Below are 25,214 nucleotides of genomic sequence, written 5' to 3'. Positions count from 1 at the left end.
ATACTGTGTTTCCCCGAAAATAAACCCGGGTCTTATATTAATTTTAGCAACAAAAGACACAGTAGGGTTTATTTTTGGGGTAGGTCTTACCATGTAATGTCTTCGTCTTCTCTCCCCCACTCTCTCCCTGCCTGACAGGAATCCCTAGTGTGAACCGATTTAAAGTGGTTGTAAAATCCTATAAACCACTCTATTACAGTACAATGTGTGTATTTCTGTAATATAATTGTGCCAAATACCTTTGTTATAGCGTCGCTCTGCGCTTTTTGACCCGTCAGGACTCTCTTTCCTGCAAAAATATTACAGAAACGCACACATTGTACATTATATACTCCTGTAATAGAGTGGATTATAGTATTTAACAAGCATTTTAAATTAGGGCTTATTTTCGGGGTAGGGCTTATATTGCAGCCCTCCTGGAAAATAACAGTAGGTCTTATTTTTGGGGAAACACGGTACATATCATTTAGTGAATTTCTCTCTCGCATGAAGAAGACAGCACAAGAAGACAGATCGGGGAGAAGACGGCATTGGGAGAAACCGGCACCGGGCTTCTTTTTTAATAAAGGACTTGTCAAAAAAACAGGTCTTGTTTTTTTTTTTTTTCACTGCTTTTTGGGGTGAATGGGTAAGGGTACGATGTACCCAATATACCCATTCACATTAGCCCCACAGACCTTGACAACCACAGCCTAGGGTTTGAATTATTTAGATGTTCATTGGCATGACTGTACATGCCCTTCTTTAGAAAGGGGGACTCACTGTGTTTGAAGAAAAATGCAGACTATGACCCTAAGAACACCATCTCTACAGTCCAGCACAGAGGTGGAAACATTATGCTTTGGAGCGATTTTTCTGCGAAAGGTACATACCGACTTTGACACATTGAGGGGCGAATGGACAGGGCCATGTATTCTAAAATGTAGGATGAGAGCTTTCTTCTCTCAGCCAGAACACTGAAGATGGGTCGTGGATGGGTCTTTCAGCATGACAATGACCCAAAACATACCGCCAAGGTAAAAGTGGAGTGCTTCAAGAAGTAGCACATTAAGGTCATGGAGTGGCCTAGCCAGTCTCCAGACCTTAATCCTATAGAAAATGTATGAAGGAAGCTGAAACTTTGAATTGCTAAATGACAGCCAATAAACCTTAGAGATTTAGAGAAGATCTGTAAAGAAGAGTGGACCAAAATCCCTCCTGAGGTGTGTGCAAACCTGGGGTCAGATTCACGTACATCGGCGCATATTTGCGTCGGGCGTAGCGTATCTAAGATACACTACGCCGCCGTAACTTACTTTTTTTTGGGGAATCCTCAAAGAATTTGCGCTGTAAGTTACGGCGGCGTAGTGTATCTTTGGCGGCGTAAGGGCGCGCAATTCAAATGGATGTGATGGGGGCGTGTTTTATGTAAATACGTCGTGACCCGACGTAAACAACATTTTTTTTATTGGCGCATGGGCCGTCCGTGGGGGGTTCCCAGTGCGCATGCTCGAAATTAAACCGAAAAAAAAAAAATGTTTACGCCGGTGACGTCATTTTACGCAAATCCCTATTCGCGAAGCGACTTACGCAAGCGACGTAGAAAATTCAAAATTCGACGCAGGAACGACGGCCATACTTAACATTGAGTACGCCTCATAATAGCAGGGGTTACTATACGCCAGAAAAAGCCGAACGCAAACGATGTAAAAAAATGCGCCGACCGGACGTACGTTCGTGGATCGCCGTAACTAGCTAATTTGCATACTCGCCGCGGAATTCGACGGAAACGCCACCTAGCGGCCGCCGAAAAAATGCACCTAAGATCCGACGGCGTACTAAGACGTGCGCCTGTCGGATTGATCCCAGATGCAGTCGTATCTTGCTTTGTAGATACAAAACAAAGATACGACGTGGGCACTTTAAAATTATGCCGGCGTATCAATAGATACGCCTGCGTAATTCTTTTGTGGATCTGCCCCCTGGACATCAACCAGAAAAAAAAAAACATTTTACCGCTGTGTTTGCCAACAACGGCTTCTCCACCAAGTACCAAGTCATGTTTTGCTTGGCAATCAAATACTTATTTTACTCATTGAACTGGAACGTAATTTATAGCATTTGTTTTATGTGTTTTTTCTGAATTTTTGGTTAATATTCTGTCTCTATAATTTAAAATACACCCATGATAAAAATTATAGACCCTTCATTTCTTTGTAAGTGGGCAAACTTTCAAAAACTGCAGGGGATCAATTATTTTCTCCACTGTACCTAACTGTAAGTGAAATTTTATCATTTATTAAAAGCTTTTTTAACTGTGCTGGTACACTGCGTTTTGCCTTTTTTATGTTTCACCAAGAGCTGGATAATAATGGGTTTACGAAACGTGGCTGTAATGTCTAGAGAAGTAGCCTTGGAGCTGCTCTATAGGATATATGTAAAGGGTAGTGCGCATAATAGGAGCTGCATAACCTAGACTTCTTAGTCCATAATGTCCATAGTATCACTAAAGCTGCTCATTGCAGAAATTCCAAGAGAAATCTCTCTGCCGATTCAGAAGCAAGGTATAAGCTGTAGATATTCTGAAAACTTCTATTAGCATTTACTGACAATGATAGGACAGATCTGTGCCTGTTACAGATGCGTTTCTGGAACTGCAGTCGCTGAACACAATGCTTTCACTATGGCGAAAAGAAAACAATCTCTGTACAAGCCAGCGCTTCAGACATTTCTTTGTTCTTTGCTTTAATCTCTCACATCAGCACTAAAACCTGGAGCATGTATAGTTGCTTTTTAGGAGACAACACAATAAATGATACAAATCAATTTCTCCTCTCTCTACTTTACTGCATTAAAAAAAAAAAAAAAAAAATGATTAAGCATGTATGGTGGTAGATAGCATTTATCACAACACAAAGTAACTCCCTATATTGTCCATGAATGTGAGCCAAGTACGGTGGGCCAGATTCACAAAAGAGATACGACGGCGTATCTCCTGATACGCCTCCGTATCTCTGTGATCCGCCCGTCCTAACTATGCGGCTGATTCATAGAATCAGTTACGCATAGCTAGCCCTAAGATCCGACAGGTGTAATTGACTTACACTGTCGGATCTTAGGATGCAATTCTATGCCGGCCACTAGGTGGCAAGGCCATTGCAGTCGGCGTAGAATATGCAAATGACTAGTTACGGCGATCCCCGAACGTCCGCGTTACCCGTCGCTCTAACTTTACGTTGTTTCCGTCAAGATACGCGTCGTAAAATAAGGGCTGAGCCCTAGGTGTTCTAAGCCATGTTAAGTATGGCCGTCGTTCCCGCGTCGAAATTTAAAACATCACGTCGTTTGCGTAAGACGTCCGTGAATGGCGCTGGATGCCATTTACGTTAACGCCGAAACCAATGACGTCCTTGCGACGTCATTTAGCGCAATGCACGTCGGGTAATTTACCCGACGGAGCATGCGCAGTACGCTCGGCGCGGGAACGCGCCTAATTTAAATGGTGCCTGCCCCATTTGAATTGGGCGGGCTTGCGCCGAGCACATTTACGTTTTACCGCCGAAAGTTTACAGGTAAGTGCTTTGTGAATCAGGCACTTACGCTGCAAACTTGCGGCGGTGTAACGTAAATGGATTACGTTACGCCGCCGCTGCGTAGAGGAAATGTATGTGAATCTGGCCCTGTATGTGCGAATCACAGGGAAAAGTTAGGTCTAAAATTTGCCTGAAAGATGCCTTTCCTACCCCAGTCCTCTGGGCTGATTTATGAGGAATGGACTAGAGCTGTTGCCAGTAACAACCACATTTAACTGTCCAACGGTGGTCTGCTACTGTCAATGCAAATGACTATGACACATTAGTTTCTCTTTATTTGCACCCTAAAAATGCTTCTGTAATAAAAAGATGAGGAGACAGTTGGATGGTTTTTCCGACGGAATTCCGCACAAGCTTGTCTTGCATACACACGGTCACACAAAAGTTTGAGCGTTAAGAACGCGTTGACGTACAACACTACGACGAGGCGAGAAAAAGAAGTTCAATGCTTCCGAGCATGTGTCGAATCATTTCCAAGCATGCATGTTTTTTTCCCCCGAACGGAACGGATTTTCCGAATTTTTCCTGTGCCAAATCAGTGCCGATTGTAGACGCCAATAAGTGCCATGCAATAAAGCCTGCCAGTGCCTCCTCATCAGTGCTGCCTATCAGAGCCATCTATCAGTACCACCTATCAGTGCCCACTAGTGGCACCTATGAGTGTCCATCAGTGCCGCATATCAGTGCCTCATCATTGCCACCTTACCAGTGCCCATTAATGCCCATCAGTGCAGTCTCATCAGTGCCCATCAGTGAAGGAGAAAAAGGACTTATTTACACAATTTTATAACAATAACAAAGAAAAACTTTTTTTTCCAATACTTTGTCTTTTTTTTCAGCAAAAAAAAACAAAAAACCCAGTGGTGATCAAATACCACCACCAAAAAAAAAAAAAAGCTCTAATTGTGGGAACAAAATGATAAACATTTTTGTTTGGGTACAGTGTAGCATTACCGCGCAATTGTCATTTAAAGTGCGACAGTGCTGAAAATTGTTTTGGGCAGGAAGGGGGCAAAGTGCCCGATATTGAAGTGGTTAAAAAAGACCATACTGCCAATCATCACAGTGCAGTTATTAGAAACTGTTTATACCACTGGCACGCCCACTCCATTCAATGAACAAGAATATTTTTTCTGGTTATTAAATAAACTCAAAAGTGTTTACAATAATTAGAAAGGCAAAAAAAAAAAAAAAAGAAGTAGCTGGCAGCTGTACCAGCATCACTTGGCAAACTTGCTGTTAATACCATATGTAAGATATAACAAGCATAGTTTGATACTTTCCCTACTTACAAGCCTTTCCGCTTTGGCAGCCAAACAGTTAAACCTGTCACCCTGCTCTTGTTTTTGTGTAATGCCGCGTACACACGGTCGTTTTTTGTCTTGTAAAAAAACGTTGTTTTTCTCATGAAAAAAAACGACGTTTTTCAAACTTCATTTTAAAAAACGAGGTTGCCTACACACCATCGTTTTTTCAAAATGCTCTAGCAAAGCGTGGTTACGTTCAGCACGTACGGCGCCACTCTGTTCCATTCAAGCTTGCGTTAAAACTTGCTTCTGAGCATGCGTGGGTTTAAAAACGTGGTTTTTAAACGTCGTTTTAACCTACACACGATCATTTTTTATGACACAAAAAATGACATAAAAAATTGAAGCATGTTCGAATTTTTTGGGGTCGTTTTTCAGAAGACATAAAACAACGTTTTCCCCACACACGGTCATTTTAAATGACGTTTTTAAAAATGTCATTTTTTTTCCATCACAAAAAACGACCGTGTGTACGTGGCATAAGAGTAAACGGTCATTATTCTAAATTTAATGAAAAATGCCATATGTTTTGGGGGGTGGGGGGGAAAATAGCCACAAAGCGCAGTGACTACTGCGGAGCTAATAGTGATGTCTCATTCAAGTTCCTCTAAAATGGCTCTGCGTATCCCTAATTATCTGAATGGTGCTCAATGTAAGAGCAGCAGGCAAAAAAAAAAAAAATTGGTATTTAAGGACTGCGCATCCCAAAATGCTGCTAAAAGCCATTAACCAGCGAGTGTTAATTGGAGCCATATTCATATTCATTTGCACTCCAGGCCCTGATAAAATATTTCCCAAGGTACGCTTTAAAAGGAGTCTTAATTTAAGGAACTGCTACAATCAACACTTATGAAAATTAACAGCTGAGTAATTAGCGCTCATGAATTATGCCACAGACCACGCTCGCAGGCATGGGGATGTCTGAGCTGATGATTCGGCTGGGTCTTTCTGGGGTCTCTGGATTAACCCTTTGCTGATACGAAGTGATGGGAAAACAAGACAGGTTTGGGCATCACTGGGTTACAAATGGTCCAAATTGACTTTCTGCAATTCGGCTTAAATGGTTTTAGACCGTTATATCGTTAGCCTCCAAGGCCGGAATGTCCTACAAGCTTTATCTTGTTTTGGTTACTTTGGGACAACCATTATTCGGAACTGTAGTCGGGCAAAGCTCATGTGCCTCCTTAGGAAGCCTGGTATCACATCTGTATGCCTGTCCATAGATGGAGAAATTGCCAGGGTAGCTCAACTGTTTCAATTCTGCAGGCCTTGCCAACAGAGCAGGTCAGATCAGGTAACCGTGAAGGACTTTGTTCCACATTGCTCCAGAGGAGAGGGGCGCCGCTTAATGAGGTACAGTTACCTCAGAGTGATCCTTCTATGAAAGCCAGAAGATGAAGCACATCTGTCATGTACTAATCAACAGAATTCTGCGAGGAGAAGGCTAGGGAAAGGAAAAAGTGTCCTAGAATTCATTGGACAAATTTAGGTTTGTGGTATATTTTGGAAATGTCAAATTATAAAAGAAAAAATTGCATCTAAACATGGTGACTGGCATTAGTTATATATGATAAGTAGGGGTGCAACGGATCAAAAAACTCACAGTTTGGATCGTTCCTCGGATCAGGAGTCACAGATCGGATAATTTTTCGGATCGACAATAAGAATAAAAAAAATCTTCCCCACTGTAATATCCACATCTCCCCCACTGCAGTGGCGTCACTAGGGTTGGTGTCACCCGGTGCAGAAAAAAATGGTGACACCCCCCCTCCCACCAACTATAGTCCCCCCTCAGTGCAGACACCCCCCCCCCAGGTAGTACAGACACCCCCCCCCCCCAGGTAGTAACAGGCAGACCCCCCTCCCAGGTAGTAACAGGCAGACACCCACCCCAGGTAGTAACAGGCAGACAGCCCCCCAGGTAGTAACAGGCAGACACCCCCCCAGGTAGTAACAGGCAGACAACCCCCCAGGTAGTACAGGCAGACAAGCCCCCCCAGGTAGTAACAGGCAGACAAGCCCCCCCCCAGGTAGTGCAGACAGACCCCCCCAGGTAGTACTCCCAGCGGTGTGTCCCACGAGTGCTGGCTCCTCCTCCTCCTGTGGGTGTAAACAGAGAGGAGGGCCACAGCCGGGTGTACCAAGATGGCCGTGGCGGCTCCGGAGCTAGGCCGAAGCCGCTGCCTTTCCTAATGTTATGGACGCGGCTTTGGCCTAGCTCCAAGCCGCGGCTATAACATTAGGAAAGGCCGCAGGCTTCGGCCTAGCTCCGGAGCCGCGGCAATCCGCGGGTCACAGTGTGTGCCGATCCAAATGGGGTGACCCGTTCGGATCACGGATCAACTGTGATCCGTTGCACCACTAATGATAAGCTTAACCACTTCCCTACCGTAGGACTTCATATGACGTCCTGGATTTTGGGGGGGGGGGGGTATATCTGAATGATGCCTGCAGCTACTGGCATCATTCAGATGTCCATTTTTTCTGCCTGCGATTCTGTGCATAAGAATGATCATAACAGCAGTTCTACCGCTTGACCGTTCTTATAGGGGATGTCCCCCCCTCCTGCCGCCATCTGGTGCTTCTTCGGGCTCTCCTGTGCCATCGGGGGCCCGGAGAACGAATTGGCCGGCGCCGGATGAGATAAAAAAGCTGCCATCGCAGCTGTCGGCATGAGATCAGTGCATTTTTTTTCCCGATCTCATGCTTTCCAGCCTGGCGGAGAGATGTGGGGTCTTATTGACCCCTCCTCTCTCCATAAAGAGGACCTGTCACTAACAATTCTTATTACAAGGGATAAGGGCCGAAACAACTAATCGATTAATCGACAACTAATCGATTATGAAATTAATCGATTACAATTTTCATAATCAATTAATCGGCCAGTAACATAATGTGGTTTAAAAAACTAAAATTAGCCTTTTATAGTCCAAAAAGCAAATCGCTACAGTTAATATTACTTTCACTGTAGGATGAAGGAAAAAAGCTGGGACAGCCGCACTCCAAAAAAACTCCTCCTTTAAAAGAAAAGCTGACGTTTCGCAATATGCCTTAGTGCTTCTTCATGAAGCTATGAAGAAGCACTAAGGCATAGTGCGAAACGTCAGCTTTTCTTTTGTTGTGCTGTTTTTTGCTGTGGCATGTATTTTGTGATTTTTAATTAAAGGAGGAGTTTTTTTGGAGTGCGGCTGTCCCAGCTTTTTTCCTTCATCCTAACCTGCATTTTGATTGCACTGCCTGCACCCTTGGCTCGGACCACAGGAATCAGATTACCTGGTTCTCTTTGAGCGGTTACCCACTCTCTCATTACTTTCACTGTCCCACTGTAAAAAAATGAACCCCTTACAATAGCGATTATCTGCTCTTTTTGTACATATTTTTGTTTTTTTAACCCCATTATGTTACTAAACATCTCAGGCCTGGGGTCACACCTCTCTGTTTTTTGGTGCTTTTTGCAGAAACACACTACAGTTCATTTACATGTTTTCCTATGGGACACGTTCACATCCATGATTTTTTTTTCGGCTGTTGCATATTTGGAAAGGGCAAGGAGTTTTTAAACGCAAAACGGTGCTATTTTTTTTTTTTTTTTGGTTCAATATACTTCAATGGAGAAGCTGCAGAAAAGCATGTAATGTGTTTTTGCGGCAATTTGTATTTTGTAATCTGCCCGACAACAAATTGGCCCAAAAAAAAAAAAAAAGCCGTCGTATCTTGGTTTGAGGATTCAAACTAAAGATACGACGCGGCAAATTTGAAAGTACGCCGGAGTATCAGTAGATACGCCGGCGTAATTCTTCTGTGAATCCGGCCCAAAAAATGTAATTTTATATTTACTCCAAAAAAGTCCTTAAAGGCCTAGAGGCGGAAAGTGACGTCAGACATCGCTCCGGTCCTCCAAGGGCAGAGTCAACTGGGGGCAATCTTGCCCTCACTTGACTTCCTGCCCATTTCTCCAGGGGATCGGATCGTTTCCCCCTATTACATCCCCCGGAAGCAGGGAAACAACCGGGAAGCGGCAGGAGGGGGGCACCTCTCCCGCCATCCATAAATGTGATCCTGTAGCGAATCCACTGCCGGGACCACTTTTATGTCAAAGAGGATCGCCCACTGTATAAAAATATACAGAGGTTATGGCATCTAGCTGCTGCCATAACAACGGTATAGAACATCAAACTAATGACGTATATATACAGTGGGCGGTCCGGAAGAGAGGGCCGCTTGTTTTATGCGACATTCACATACACTTGGAAACTACGTTCAACAAGTCTACAGCGAGAAATATGGAAAAGAATACTAAAACAGAAGAGGATTACATCCCAACGTGAAAATGAATTTGGACAACTGTGGATAAAATATGCAAATCTCAACATAAAAAAAATAAGATGTTTCTCACCTTGCCATCAAATTTCGAGTACTCATTGAAGGGATTGTTTAGCTGCAGAGGACACTGCTCCAGGCGTACGGATAATATAGATGGTTTCCCGCTATAAGGGGTGATTTCCCTAAAAGCTTTTTTTTCAAACAGCGAACTTAATTCTTCGGCTGCAAGTAAAGTTTAGAAAAATATAAATGAGATTAAAAAAATAAATAAAAAAAACATTGTGCTTTAATACTTTACATAAGTAAGCAAAGTGTGTTACACAGAAGAACAAAAGGCTCAGGCAATGTGCAATATTCCAATCAAAGAGCAATGTAAAGGCCTGTTGATAGTCCTTTTGTTCACTTCAGATTGGTTTTGCATACGGGAGCTGCGGTGGCTCAACGCGATTGGCACTGCGCTGACACACCTCTGCAGCTAGGGGTTCAGATCCCGGTCTCGGCTACATGTGAATTGAGTTTGGTGGTCTCAGCCCGGCTCCCGGTGGGTGTGCTATGCGAGGTAAGCCTGCGCTTAGTACGCCCACCCCCCTCCCACAAAAACCACCACACTTACATGCACTCGAAATTGGGTTAACATGCACGCACTTTGACCACGCAGTCTCTAAAAAGAGAGGCGAAGGACTAACGGGGCTGGTTGAGTGGGCTAGATCCTCTCACTCCCTTATAGGGAGTCCCTCTGCCCCGTTGGGCTTCAAAGCGGAGCAGGTAGGGCGGGCTATGTGGGAGGACCCTCTCACGCACCCGCCATTGCCACTCGGGGCATAGAGAAAGGTGGCAGATTGCCTCTGGGGGAGGCCTGCCTACTCCCAACTCCTCTCTCGAGTACACGCACAAAATACACTTAAAAAAAAAAAAAAGAGAGAACAAAAAAAAAAGATTGGTTTTGCATTCCTATACAAGTCAATGAGAATTCAAGGCACCCTTGAAGCAGGTCAAATGCACCTGTATTGAACTCTGAATTATCTCAGAAGCATTTCATGTCAATGTCAAACTGATTCCGTTAAAGCTGGCCATAGACGGTTCAAATCTCAGGCGGTTCAGCAGGGGCCGGCTGGGATTCTAACCATGTATGGGCAGGCTGAATCTACCCAAGTTGATTGATCGATCAGGTAGAGAAAGGGAGTGACAGCTCCAGATTAATTCACTTGGCAATTAGTCTCCGCTCTGGCAATGCATAGAGCAAAAATGGAAGGAAATGTTTGGACAGTCGCACCTTTACAACCTCTTGAAAGCGGAGGTTCACCCTAAAAACAGTGGGCGTTCCTATGCACAGGCTAAGTGATTGACGTGATGACAAAAGCTTCCCCCCCGACGCATAAAGCGCGTCACGAGTTGCCGGAAAAAGGCGAACGTCGGTGCGCAGGCGCCGTATAGCGCCGACTCGCAGTTCGGCTTCTTTCGGCAACTCGTGACGCGCCTTATGCGTCGGAGGGAAGCTTTTGTCATTACGTCAACCACTTAGCCTGTGCATAGGAACGCCCACTCCCGCGGGAGCCACTTCCCTGGAAGCCGGCGGGGTAAATAGCGATACAACGGTACATACGAAAAAAAAAAAAAACATCAACGTACAGTCAATGTCGAGAGTGAGCATAATGTAATGTTAGAAAATTGTTTTTAGGGTGAACCTCCGCTTTAAGGTCCCAGGGGACCAGAAAAATTATTGACAGGAGAAATAATGTGAGTGACACCGTGGATGAGGGACTGCACCAGAGAAAGAGAGGCCAAGGGCCATTGGAATAGCATAGACAATTTGATATCTGTTTCTTACTGGTACCCAGCATCAATCACTGATCCACAACCAACCAATGAAAGCTCAGAACCCAAGTGACAGAGTAGATAAAATGGTTAACACAGAGACTCTCACAACCTAAAGCGGAGTTCCGGCCACAATTTCACTTTTTAAATATAAATACCCCTGTAATACACAAGCTTGATGTATTCTAGTAAAGTTAGTCTGTAAACTAAGGTCCGTTTTGTTAGGTTGTTACAGCATTTAGACACTTTATAAAATAGAAATTGACTGGGGCCATCTTAAGTGTGGGCATCATGAAGCCAGACTGTATGACTTCCTGGATTTCAGCCTTGCAGGTCTCGCACATGCTCAGTGCTGCACAAGCAGTGTAATAGGTTTCAGATCAGGTTTCAGCACCTGTACTGTCCAAGTCACATGATTCTTCGAGACTGGGGAGTGCACAGACTCCTGGAAAGTTACACCCACTACATTCCCAGGAGTCTGTGCGGTGTAGGTTAGGAAGCTTAAGCACCTAGGTGCAGGAAGTGGGAAGATTAACTATTCTGCCTAGCAACAACACTTTGAAGGCATCTAAAAAAAAAAATGTTTTTCTTAAAGGACTAATGACATTTTTTTAAAACTACTGATGTAATGTTATATTTATGGGTGGAACTCCACTTAATATAGGTCTTCCACATGTAGTGTTACACCTTGTGAAAAGAGGGCTTGCAGGCCTGTCGTTCGGTAAGTATCACCCTCTGAAATGACCTTGCTCTCTCAGAACCTCTAAGATCTCTCTCAGAACCTGTGCTTCAATAGGCAAAAGTCAGCAACTGGGATGCAGCATGCAAAATTGGGCTGTGAAACAGAAGGCCCAACCAAGATGAAAGCAGGCTCTTCTTGGGCCGTGCAGACTTTTCAGAATAGTGGGAAACCTTTCTAACTGGATCTTCCACAATGCTCAAGAAGCTTCAGTGGAAGAAACACGGGAGAGACTTTTGTGACATGGAAGCAACCATTGCATCCTCCAGTGGGTCTCTTGCTCTGGCTATGAACCTGTTCACCTTGTGAATGTGACAGGGTGCCTTTAAATCCACATCTGGTCTTCCCTGCTGTTGACAGATCTAATTAAACAGATAAAGGGACCATTTTCAGGAATCAAGATGCTGTCGATTTAAGATACAAGATGCTGAAAGAGACACGATTTGACTTTTCACCCAGTACAGTTTTTCCTTAGAACAGGCTTCTTGCCGCCTTGATGTTTTTTCTGTATGCTACAGCTGTGACATTGTCAGTCTGGATTTTCATAAGGTGGCCTTGCAGCTTCTGTACCCAATGCAGGTGTGACAGACATAGCCTTGATCTACAGTCCAGCATCAGGAATCCCTGCAACAGGTGTGGAGATCACTTACCCATCCAAAAAGGTTTTGAATCATTAAAGGTGTGCCCTATAATACCATCGGCAATCAATGCTACCACAGTTGGGTTTACATTAGATGGGAAGTGTCCCTGTCTATGACAGGGTTTGACAAATTTGCTTGGAATCTAGGAGCCAGATAAAAAAGTTAGGAGCCAGAAAACGCGCCCCGTCCCGACGAGCTTGCGCGCAGAAGCGAACACATACGTGAGCAGCGCCCGCATATGTAAACGGTGTTCAAACCACACATGTGAGGTATCGCTGCAATTGGTAGAGCGAGAGCAATAATTCTAGCCCTAGACCTCCTCTGTAACTCAAAACATGCAACCTGTAGAATTTTTTAAACGTCGCCTATGGAGATTTTAAAGGGTAAAAGTTTGTCGCCATTCCACGAGCGGACGTAATTTTGAAGCGTGACATGTTGGGTATCAATTTACTCGGCATAACATTATCTTTCATAATATTAAAAAAAATGGGGATAACTTTACTGTTGTCTTATTTTTTAATTAAAAAAAGTGTAATTTTTTCCCAAAAAAGTGCGCTTGTAAGACCGCTGTGCAAATACGGCATGACAGAAAGTATTGCAACGATCGCCATTTTATTCTCTAGGGTGTTAGGATAAAAAATATATATAATGTTTGGGGGTTCTAATTAGAGGGAAGGAGATGGCAGTGAAAATAGTGAAAAATTACATTAGAATTGCTGTTTAAAGGAACACTAAAGGTTCGTTTTTTATTAGATCAATTGATTGCTGTAAGCTAGAGCATTTAAATATCACTTACCTCGTTTTTCCTTTTGACCTCCAAAATACAGTAATCCAGGTTTGAAAATGCCATTTCCTGTCACTCCTCTTCTTGCTTTCCACCAGCATCTGAGCCGTTTTGCATGGTGGAAAGCAGAATGTGCTCACCCCCTCCCTATGACTACAGCCCTGTGTGAAGATGCTCTCTTATCCCTCACAGGCATGGAGGCTAAGCCTTATGGGAACTGTAATTCCCATTAGGCCGTGATGTAGCAAGAATGAATGCGCACCGCAAACCAGGAAGTCAGTGAGGATAATGATTCAGGAGTGCTGGAGGTGAATAAAACAGCTCGATTTCAACAAGTATCAAACTAGTTATAATGCAAAACATTACTTTTTACTTTATCAGCTACTGTCAGACTTTAATTTAAGAGGAAAATATTTTTGTCTTTACAACCCCTTTAACTTGTAATGCTTAACTTGTAATACCAACGGCCACCACCAGATGGCGCCAGCTTACACATCTGGTGGTAATAACTCGTAACTTTTTTTTTGCCCCCCTTCCAAGCCAAGTCGCCAGGACCCTATTTCTAGTTGCCACGGCGACCTGGTGCCCTGGATTTGTCGAGCCCTGCACAGAAAGGAGATCTGTCCAACATTGATAGTATATCCCTCTGCTGAATTCTGGTGTGACATGCAATGGACAGACTGTGCTACATCTGAATATGGATCTGAAGCTGCAGAGCCTTCTGCTTACCCCATGTAAAAAAAACCTTTGCCGACACAGCGCCCAGGATAAGGCTAAGGTACTCCAGACTTGCATCAGGAACAGGGAAAAAGCTTTGCATATTACATAGGGTTATTTGCAAAGGATACCTTGATGAACTGGTAGCTAAGATAGGCAATCGCCAATATGTTCCCAGTCCTCAGCTTTGCCAGGACCAGAGCTAGAATGATGATAAAACACTCTGGGAGCAGTGGTGAAACCAAAATGTGGGGCCACCACCTGGAATTTTGATCCCCAAAAGGAAAACGCAGGCGATCATCTTCAACATTCACTGAAAACAATACATTTCTCTGATGGCAGACGTTATCAATGAAGACATTCGGAATTCTTGGGTTTGCTTCAGTATGGTATAAAGATTTACACAGAACCCCTGGTAATGTTTCTGATGTGACACAGATATTACCACCTTGACCTACAAGCCCTTAAACAGACATAAGCAGAGCCACAAGAGAAATCCGAAATAAAAAACTTCCAGAAGGAGATAGAAACTATCTTGTGTGCCAAGGACACCATCTTCTATACCTTAGATGTCATTCTTTCTAGAATAGTCACACCAGAGGGAACCAAAGGTGGATCGGGGTGGTTGCAGAAGCAAGTAGCTCTGAGGGGGAAAGGCAAGCCTCACTTGAGGGTGCACATAGCACAAGCTGAGCACATCCCCCATGTTCACTTGTGTTAGAATGATAACTAGTCCCTTCTCTGGTGATGTACATGATGACAAAAAAAAGTTAATAGTCTCAAGGGAGGGTGGAGGTGATGCTCCTTTATGAGTCTCTCTGAAGTCAAAGCTGAACTGCAAGCTCTTCACTTGGGCTCTAGCTACTACATAAAGGTACAATACAACTGAATATTATACCTTTGGCGAGGCTCTAGTTTGCCAGGCTGTATAGAACTCACTAAGGCAGAATATGCTCCTACATCAAAACCAAAAGTAATGCCGCGTACACACGATCATTTTTCGGCATGAAAGAAAACGTTGTTTTTCAGCATGTCCAAAAAACGAAGTTTTTCCACCTTCAGCATTAAAAAAGACGTTGCCCACACACCATCGTTTAAAAAAAATGATGAACAAAGCGCGGTGACGTAAAACACGTACAACGGCACTCTAAAGGGGAAGTTCTATTCGCCTTTGGGCTGCTTTAGCCAATTCCTTGTTAGTAAAAGACGAATTGCGCTTTTTTGTCTGTTACAGCGTGATGAATGTGCTTACTCCATTATGAACGGTAGTTTTACCAGAATGAGCGCTCCCGTCTCATAACTTGCTTCTGAGCATGCGCGGGTTTAAAACATTGTTTAAGCCCACACACGATAATTTGTGATAAATAATTTGTGATAAATGTGACTGGCAGGGAAGGGATTAACCACTAGGGGGCGGGGAAGGGGTTGAATGTGAAGCCTAGTGAGTGTTTTAACTGTGTGGGGGAGGGGGACTGACTGGGGGAGGTGACCGATCTGTGTCCCTATGTACAAGGGACACAGCATCGGTCTCCTCTCCCTGACAGGACATGGATCTCTGTGTTTACACACACAGATCCACGGTCCTGCTCCCACGGTCCTGCTCAGTTACTGGGCAATCGCGGGTGCCCGGCGGCCATCGCGGCCGCCGGGCACGTGCATTGTGTTCCCAGTAATGCGACGCGCGCCCCCTAGCGGCTTTAAATGACAGGACGTCATATGATGCCCTGTCAGAACAATAGGGCAATCCAAATGACGGCGGGCGGTTGTTAAGTGGTTAAGTTCATTTTTTTCCTCATTCATGTACACACAGCACCCCATATTCACAGAAATCACAGAATAGTTGACATTTTTGCAGATTTATTAAAAAAGAAAAACTAAAATATCACAAGGTCTTAAGTAGGGTTGTCCCGATACCACTTTTTTAGGACTGAGTACAAGTACCGATACTTTTTTTCAAGTACTCACCGATACCGAAACTTTTTTTAAATGTGTCCCCAAATGCAGCCATGTCTCCCCACAAATGCAGCCATGTCCCCCCACAGATGCAGCCATGTCCCCCCACAGATGCAGCCATGTCCCCCCAGATGCAGCCATGTCCCCCCAGATGCAGCCATGTCCCCCCCAGATGCAGCCATGTCCCCCCTAAATGCAGCCATGTCCCCCCCATATGTAGCCATGTCCCCCCCATATGCAGCCATGTCTCCCCATATCCAGTCATGTCCCCCCATATGCAGCCATGTCCCCCCCATATGCAGCCATGTCCCCCCCATTATCCAGCCATGTCCCCCCATATGCAGCCATGTCCCCCCCATTATCCAGCCATGTCCCCCCATATGTAGCCATGTCTCCCCCCATATGTAGCCATGTCTCCCCCCATATGTAGCCATGTCCCCCCCATGTAGCCAGCCATGTCTCCTCCCCATGTAGCCAGCCATGTCTCCCCCCCATGTATCCAGCCATGTCTCCCCCCCCCCATGTATCCAGCCATGTCTCCCCCCCCCCATGTATCCAGCCATGTCTCCCCCCCCCCATGTATCCAGCCATGTCTCCCCCCCCATGTCTCCCCCCCATGTATCCAGCCATGTCTCCCCCCCATGTATCCAGCCATGTCTCCCCCCCATGTATCCAGCCATGTCTCCCCCCCCATGTATCCAGCCATGTCTCCCCCCCCCCATGTATCCAGCCATGTCTCGCTTACCTGCATCCCCGCTACCGCCGACTGTGTAATACGCGCCGGGAACATTACAGCTTTGGATAGCTGTAATGATTGGCGCCGCGCTGCGTATAGACACTCCCCCTCGCTCGGGATTGGACAGTTCACCCGAGCAAGGGGGAGTGTCTATGCGCGGCGCGAATCATTGCAGCTATTCAAAGCTGTAATATTCCCGGCACGTATTACACAGTCGGCGGTAGCGGGAATGCGGCGGGAAGCGGCGTAACGGCGGCGGGATGCGGCGTAACGGCGACGGCGGCAGCGGGGGGGGGGGGGGAAGTATTCTATTCCAGGATCGGGGGTATTTGCAGGAGTACGAGTACTCCCGCAAATACTCGGAATCGGTCCAGATACCGATACTAGTATCGGTATCGGGACAACCCTAGTCTTAAGTATTCAGACCCTTTTCTGTGACACTCATATATTTAACTCAGGTGCTGTCCATTTCTTCTGATCATCCTTGAGATGGCTCTACACCAGGGATATGCAATTAGCGGACCTCCAGCTGTTCCAAAACTACAAATCCCATCATGCCTCTGCCTCTGGGTGTCATGCTTGTTGCTGTCAGAGACTTGCTATGCCTCATGGGACTTGTAGTTCTGCAACAGCTGGAGGTCCGCTAATTGCTTATCCCTGCTCTACACCTTCATTTGAGTCCAGCTGTTTGATTATACTGATTGGACTTGATTAGGAAAGCCACACACCTGTCTATATAGGACCTTACAGCTCACAGTGCATGTCAGAGCAAATGAGAATCGTGAGGTCAAAGGAACTGCCTGAAGAGCTCAGAGACAGAATTGTGGCAAGGCACAGATCTTGGCAAGGTTACAAAAAAAATTCTGCTGCACTTAAGGTTCCTAAGAGCACAGTGGCCTACATAATCCCTAAATGGAAGACATTTGGGACGACCAGAACCCTTCCTAGAGATGGCCGTCCGGCCAAACTGAGCTATCGGAGGAGAAAAGCCTTGGTGAGAGAGGTAAAGAAGAACCCAAAGATCACTGTGGCTGAGCTCCTGAGATGCAGTCGGGGGTTTATGGCAAAGTGGCCCAACGGAAGCCTCTCCTCAGTGCAAGACACATGAAAGCCCACATGGAGTTTGCTAAAAAAAACACCTGAAGGACTCCAAGATGGAGAGAAATAAGATTCTCTGGTCTGATGAGACCAAGATAGAACTTTTTGGCCTTAATTCTAAGCGGTATGTCTGGAGAAAACCAGGCACTGCTCATCACCTGTCCAATACAGTCCCAACAGTGAAGCATGGTGGTGGCAGCATTATGCTGTGTGTGGGTGTTTTTCAGCTGCAGGGACAGGACGAATGGTTGCAATCGAGGGAAAGATGAATGCGGCCAAGTACAGGGATATCCTGGACGAAAACCTCCAGAGTGCTCAGGACCTCAGACTGACCCGAAGGTTTACCTTCCAACAAGACAATGACCCTAAGCACACAGCTAAAATAATGAAGGAGTGGCTTCACAACAACTCTGTGACTGTTCTTGAATGACCCAGCCAGAGCCCTGACCTAAACCCAATTGAGCATCTGTCCACTAGAGCTGCACGATTAATCGTCAAGAATCGTTATCGCAATCTTTTTCCGTTGCAATTCTTGACACAGGGTTTTGTGATCTTTGACATGAAAATAATTTTCTCTCTGCACTTTGGTATGCAAAGAATTTCCTCTCTGCTCTCAGCCAAAAGTCAGTCTGGGCAATCTGCCAAGTCTGGGCAGCCTGCCAAGTTTTAAAAACATTCTTTATCAGTGTAAAGTTAAGTCTAAACATTGTATCACTTCAAAGGAATAAACTTCTGTATGTAAATTAGGGAACGTTTAACCACTTAAACACCAAACCTTTTTCTGACAGCTCTTTTCAAGTTAAAATCATTATTTTTGTTGCTAGAAAATTACTTAGAACCCCCAAACATTATATATTTTTTTTAGTAGAGACCCTAGAGAATTAAATGGCGGTTGTTGCAATATTTTATGTTGCACTGTATTTGTGCAGCAGTCTTTTTAAATGCAAGTTAGCCCATTTTTTTTTTTTTGTATAAATGTAAAATATTTTACGCCGTGAGAATCGTGATCTTCATTCTAACCAAAAAATTGTGATTCTCATTTTGGCCAGAATCGTGCAGCTCTACTGTCCACCAACGTTTACCATCCAACCTGACAGAACTGGAGAGGCTCTGCAAGGAGGAAAGGCAGAAGATCCCCAAATCCAGGTGTGAAAAACTTGTTGCATCTTTCCCAAAAAGACTCATGGCTGTATTAGATCAAAAGGGGCTTCTACTAAATACTGAGCAAAGGGTCTGAATACTTAGGACCATGTGATATTTCAGTTTTTCTTTTTTAAAAAATCTGCAAACAAAAATTCGGTCAATATGGGGTGCTGTGTGTACATTGAGGACAAAAAATGAACTTAAAGCGGTGGTTCACCCTAAAAAAACAAGTTTCTACCATGAAATCCAGCATACTAGCGTGAGCTACAGTATGCCTTTATTTTATTTTTTTATGCGCCGTACTCACTGTTTAATCCCGTAGTTAGGTTTCAGACTCCCCGCGGGGAATGGGCGTTCCTATGCAGAGGGGAACATGATTGACGGCCGGCTATGGCGCGTCACGCTTCCCGAGTAGGACTCGGCCCTTCACGGCGCTATACGGCGCCTGCGCACAGACTAGGAGCTGACTGCGCAGGCGCCGTGAAGAGCCAAGTCCTATTTCGGCTATTTCCGGGAAGCGTGACGCGCCATAGCCGGCCGTCAATCATGTTCCCCTCTGCATAGGAACGCCTACTAGTCTGAAACTTAACTACGGGATTAAACAGTGAGTACGGCGCAAAAAAATAAAATAAAGGCATACTGTAGCTCGCGCTAGTATGCTGGATGGCATGTTAGAAACAATTTTTTTTTTTTTTTAGGGTGAACCCCCGCTTTAAATGATTTTAGCAAATGGCTGCAATAAAAACAAAGAGTGAAACATTTAAGGGGGTCTGAATACTTTCAGTACCCACTGTATATACCAAGTAGACTTCTTTTAGCCACAGAAAAAGACTTTGTCAGTGCAAGGGTACCTGAAAGGCTCGTGTTTCTGTCTTTCCACTGCACATTCTTACACTTGATCTGGTTTTGCCTTTCCTTGCGAAGACGCTCCAGTTTTTGCGCTAGAAAAACAGACAGGAAAACGATAAAAATTACTTTGTTGGTGAAACTTTCCTGAGAGAAGAGATCACAATTAATTCCAATGTCATGAATATTTCATAATGCATGTATGGAAAGATGGGGAACAGGGGCAGGAGAAAGGGGAGGGGGGACTTTCAGAAAAGAGAGAGCGGCGTGCATAAAATTTTTAAAGCTGACACGAAGTTCAGAAAATACCAACAAAAACAGAAAAATGTGCTTGATTTATAATTGAAATTAGGGGACATAAAACATTAATACAGACCATAAAGATAGTATTAACATAGAAGGGAATCATAAAATGTGAAAACTAGTGTGATTAATAGGACAGTTCGTTATATAAATCATTAATAACGGTCTTAAAGGAATTTTAATGTACAAATGAAGTCCCATGAATGTTACGGAGTGTGCATAAAATTATAGATATGAATTACGTGCCCCCGTTTCAAAAATTAAAGATAAATGAACTCGGGCTCAACTATTAAAGTTTTAAATATAGAATCCTTTATCTGAAAATCAGGAAAAATTATAAAATGTCAGGGCCATATAAATTAGTAGCGTTTTTCTATGGTAGGACGGAACAGTTTATAGGTAATAAAGGAGGTGATTTGTATCTGCTGCAACATTAGTCAAATGTGTAGGGGAAGAGATATGAATGGGGATAGTTTTATTTTACCGGGTTTTTTTTTTCCCTCTCCTTCTTAAAGATGCAGAGAAAAATATTAATTAATTCCTAGGGATTTACTGCAGACCTAAAAATTCTTTGAATATCAAATATAACTACGTGGTACAAGTCCACTAATATTCTGTGTTCGAGAAAGTAAAATGGGTAAACGGAAATGCATGCCCGTAAATGTAATAATCATCATCATAATGGCTTGTATCAAACTTTTATTGCATTCATATACCGTATTTATTGGCGTATACCGCACAGTTTTTTCCCCTTAAATTAAGAGGAAAAATGTGGGTGCGAGATATACGCCGATACCCGCGCTGTGTTTGAACCTTGCCGCTGACATATATCGAGTGCAGTACACTCGGCTCCCCTCGCGGTCACGCCCTGTGCCGCCTCCTATGAAAGAGTAGCCGAGCCGTGCCGAGTGTACTGCGCTCGGTATATGTCGGCGGCGGCGTTCAAACACAGCGCGGGAAGCAAGGATCGGCTCAGAAACAGCGCGGGAGAAGCAGGGAGGACACCACCGAGGCCGCAAACGGACGACAAGGCCGCCGGGCAAGACACCGACGAGGGGCATTCAAACTGTAAGTATTTTCTTTTTTCCTCAAATTTCCCTTCTAGGTTGGGTGTGTGCGCTATACGGCGGTGCACGCTTTACCCCGATAAATACGGTAAATGTGATTTTTTCTAAATAAGTAAAATCTTAAAAAAATTAATAATAATTATTTTATTCATAGCCATTTATACCTTCACTCACATGTTTCATTTATAAGAGAAAACTACTGTTATTGTGTTATTTCAGTAAATACTGTATTTGCTGGCATATAAAACTACCTTTTACACTTTAAAAAAAATGGCCAAAAAGCAGTGGTCGTCTTATACGCCGGGTCAGCTACTCTGATGCCTCCTGGATGTGCGGTAATACTGTATTTAGCTTCGGCTACATACAGTATTACCGCTTAGCCAATCCCGGTGAGCGATGTATTCAAATGAATACAGAGCCTGCTCGGATTGGAGTAACAACCTCTGCCAATCCGAACAGGCTACATACAGTATATACCCCCAAACATTACTTACCATGTCACAAAAATCCCCATAGGCAATGCTTCAAATTTTTTTTACTGGTTACATGTTTTGAGTTACAGATAACAGAGGAGGTCTAGTGCTGGAATTATTGCTCTCGCTCTAACGTTCGCGGCCATACCTCACATGTGTGATTTGAACACCGTTTTCATATGTGGGCGGGACTTACGTATGCGTTTGCTTCTGCAAGCACACAGGGACAGTGGCGCCTAAAAAAATATATTTTTCTTGTTAATTTTACTTTTATTATTTTAGTTTTGAAACAACATTTATCACTTTTTTTCCTATCACAAGGACATCCCTTGTAATAGGAATTTGGCATGACAGATCCTCTTTACAATGAGATATGAGGTCAATAAGACCCCACATCTCACCTCTAGGCTGGGAAGCCTAAAATAAAAATAATTTAAAAAACTGCGCCATCTGTTTGAATGCAGAGGCCGGGCGTGACTTCAAACCATTGCGCCCGGCCTCTGTGCGATTATAGAGACTCCGGCGACCATCTGGTGCGCCAGAAATCACTATGGTAAAGATCTGGAGCCGGTGGATCCGTTCTCCAACTCATCGACGGCAGGGGTGAGTCGGTAGAAGCATCAGAGGGCAGTGGGAGGAGGGGGGACATCCCCTCTCGCCACCCGTAAGAACGATCAAGCGGCTAAAAAGCCGATATGATCATTTTTATGGTGAAGGGAATCGCCGGCTGAAAAAGATGACATCTGAATGGTGCCTGTAGCTGCACCCATCATTCAGATATCCCCCACTCAAAGTCAAGGAATGCCATATGACGGCCGGCGGGAGGGAAGTGGTTAAAGGGTTAAAACCAATGAACAATATAGTTTGGTAGTGAAAGGGTTAAATCTCGTTCACAATAACCGTCACTTCAAGAAAAACATGTTATTACAGGAGGCATATCCCTATTACATCTGTATACTGAGCCTACGGGCTGAATTCACAAAGCTCACAAAAAAAGGACGAGTCTCCTTTAAGAAAAAACGTCAGTTATTTTTTTTGCTGAGTCATCATGAGTTAACTGCCAATGAGAGAGTGAAAAAAAGTTCTTTGTGATGTCATAGCATGTGGACCCAATATAAGGCCGAGCGGAGGTGAGGAATCAGTAGCTGAGTTGTTTGCTGTACAGTGAAGACGTGTTCTTCTCTCTGTCCAGTGTTGCTGTTTGATTGAATTCGGATTTATTCGATTCAGTTTTATTGCGATTTCTCAGACTTAAAAGCGTGTTTTATTATATCTTCATAATGAAACTATTTAAAAGTGAACAGATTGTTTCTCAAAATAATAACATTGAGAAACCAACCAGAGGAAGCCCCGCTATGGAAGGCGCTATCAACCAACAACAGCTTGTAGATCCTACAAGCAAGAAGCCCACCAAAATGCGGAGGGCACGGCGATGCCTCAGATCCGTTATCAGATGTTTTGATGCCGACAGTAAAGCCGATGGAACGCGCCGGAACAAGGAACGCGGCGCTGGTAAGTTTTATAGATATTGATAAATACAAAACACTTTCATTGGATTCGTTTTTCCCCCATTGATGACAATCACCCCCCCCCCCCCATATGTACACTTGTATAGGAATGGCCATAGACATTGCTGGTAAACACCATTATGAGGATTTTTTAAATCAAGAGAAGCAAGCAGCTATTTTTAGATTTGTTTACTCTGAGCCAAGTAGCCCCCCCCCCCCTTCTATTTCCAACTGTCGCCTTCTAACTGACTTTTTTTAACAAATCTTGCATGCCACTTATTACAGGCTGGACCAGGGGTCTCCAAACTGCGGCCCGAGGGCCGGATGTGGCCCTTTGCTATCCTTTTTGCGGCCCTTGGGGCAGTATTACTCCCAACCATATGAGGCACTATTCCTCCCAATGACACCAACAATGGGGCACTATTTCTTCCACTAATAGCAATGATGGAGCACTATTCCTCCTCCAACTGCCAACCAACACTGGGGGCCATGTTAATGCTCACTGATGCTCGGCCCTGGGGCATTTTCTATCCCCATTGGTCAGAATCTGGCCCCCCTGAAGTCCGAAAGACAGTAAACTGGCCCTTTGCTTGAAAAGTATGGAGACCCCTGGGCTGGACTGATGACCTCAGTGCCACCCAGCAAGATGGCAGAGGATTTACAATATACAAAGAAAAGAACCCCACATACATGTTTAATCCCTTGTTACCCACATAAGACATATACATAGTTGCCAACATTTAAAAAACATTTCTAAAGAAACTGTTTTTAAGCTGAACATGTAGCAAGCCATTGTAGGCAGAGAATGTATTTCCATTTACAATAGGAGTCATTCTACAAGACGCAGATCCAGGGCCGCCATCAGGGGGGTACAGGCAGTACACCTGTAAGGGGCCCGGATGGCAACCCCCTTTTTTATATATATATTATTTATTTTTTTGGTTTTTATTAAATGGCCCAAAGGTCCCCCTTTTTTTTTTATTATAAAAAATGTTTTATATAATTTTTTTTCTTTTTATTAAAGTGCACAAAAGGTCCCCAGGGCCCCGGGTGGCAACCCCCCCCCCCTTTTGTTTTATACATTTTTTTTATATATTTTTTCTTTTTATTAAAGGGCCCAAAGGTCCCCGGATGGCTACCCCCCTTTTCAATTCACGCCCCCCCCTTTTCAATTCACGCCCCCCGCTTCTCAATGTGAAGCGGCAGCTCCAGGGGGCCTATGCCTGAAGCTGTGTAAGGGGCCCCATAATTAAACCAATGACATACATTACAGTGATGGTAATGCTTGTTCTTTTATTTTTTACCTGCTCTGTGCAATGCTGAGAATGAAAAAAACCAAGCTGCCTCATGCATACTAGACGTTATAATAACGTTATAAAAACGCCAGTAGCTTTGCAGTTAAGTTTTTCAACGTTTTTGCAATAGCGTTTTTTTTTTACAGCGTTGGTGTTTTTAAGCGTATTTTTTTTACTGAGCCAGTGAGGAGCAAGAGAGCCTTGGCTCTTGTGCACATTGCTGGATCGGGATCAGGTTTAGGTATGTTTTTAGGGGGAGCTGCATATACAAGTTTTTTTTTTAGAAATGCAGCAAGATAAAATCCCTCTGCCTTTACAAGCACTTTAATTGAACCCGTATAAGGGAGCTGAAGTTGTCATGGCTAAATAAAAACAAAAAAACACACTTGTAGGAAGCATGTCCACTGATCCCAAGGTTTTGCAAGGTTTTGCAAGGTGCACTTTGAAGAGGCGCTCCAGTCTCCCCCCCAATTTTTTTTAAGTCAGCAGCTACAAATGCTATAGCTGCTAACTTTTAATATAAGGACACTTACCTGGGAACAGCATCTACCAAACATAGGTTAAAAGTAAATAGTGGCGCTAGGTAATGCAATAACATAAGCAATACACATATAATAACAAACAATACACATATATATTACACACCCAGTGAATAGCAATGTGCAAACAATAAATATGCAAAAACAGAGAGAGTCCATAAGCTGTGATATTATGTGTGATAGATATTCAGTTGATAGAATGATCTGACACCCCACCCAAGCACTGTGTAATTGCTTACCTGCCCACACTTTGGGCCTGATCCTCAAAAGGGATACGCCGGCGTATCTACTGATACGCCGTCGTATCCCTGTTTCTATCTATGGAACTGATCCACAGAATCAGTTTCACATAGAT

The 25,214-nt window shown here is 44.1% G+C and overlaps 1 protein-coding gene across 1 annotated transcript in view; it reads right to left on the bottom strand.

Annotated features, from left to right (window-relative positions):
• MAPKAP1 (MAPK associated protein 1) overlaps window positions 1–25,214 on the bottom strand; it is a 322,753-nt gene that overhangs the window by 228,484 nt on the left and 69,055 nt on the right. Inside the window, exons 3-4 of the mRNA XM_040323013.1 lie at window positions 19,680–19,769; window positions 9,276–9,424 (exon numbers count right to left, since the gene is read on the bottom strand). Of these exons, the coding sequence (XP_040178947.1) occupies window positions 9,276–9,424; window positions 19,680–19,769 (239 nt within the window). The remainder of the gene's footprint in view (window positions 1–9,275; window positions 9,425–19,679; window positions 19,770–25,214) is intronic.

This window comes from Rana temporaria, chromosome 9, assembly GCF_905171775.1.
Source record: "Rana temporaria chromosome 9, aRanTem1.1, whole genome shotgun sequence".
Lineage (NCBI taxonomy): Eukaryota > Metazoa > Chordata > Amphibia > Anura > Ranidae > Rana > Rana temporaria.
Note: the sequence above shows the minus strand (reverse complement) of the source record. Positions and strands in the feature narration are given on the sequence as shown.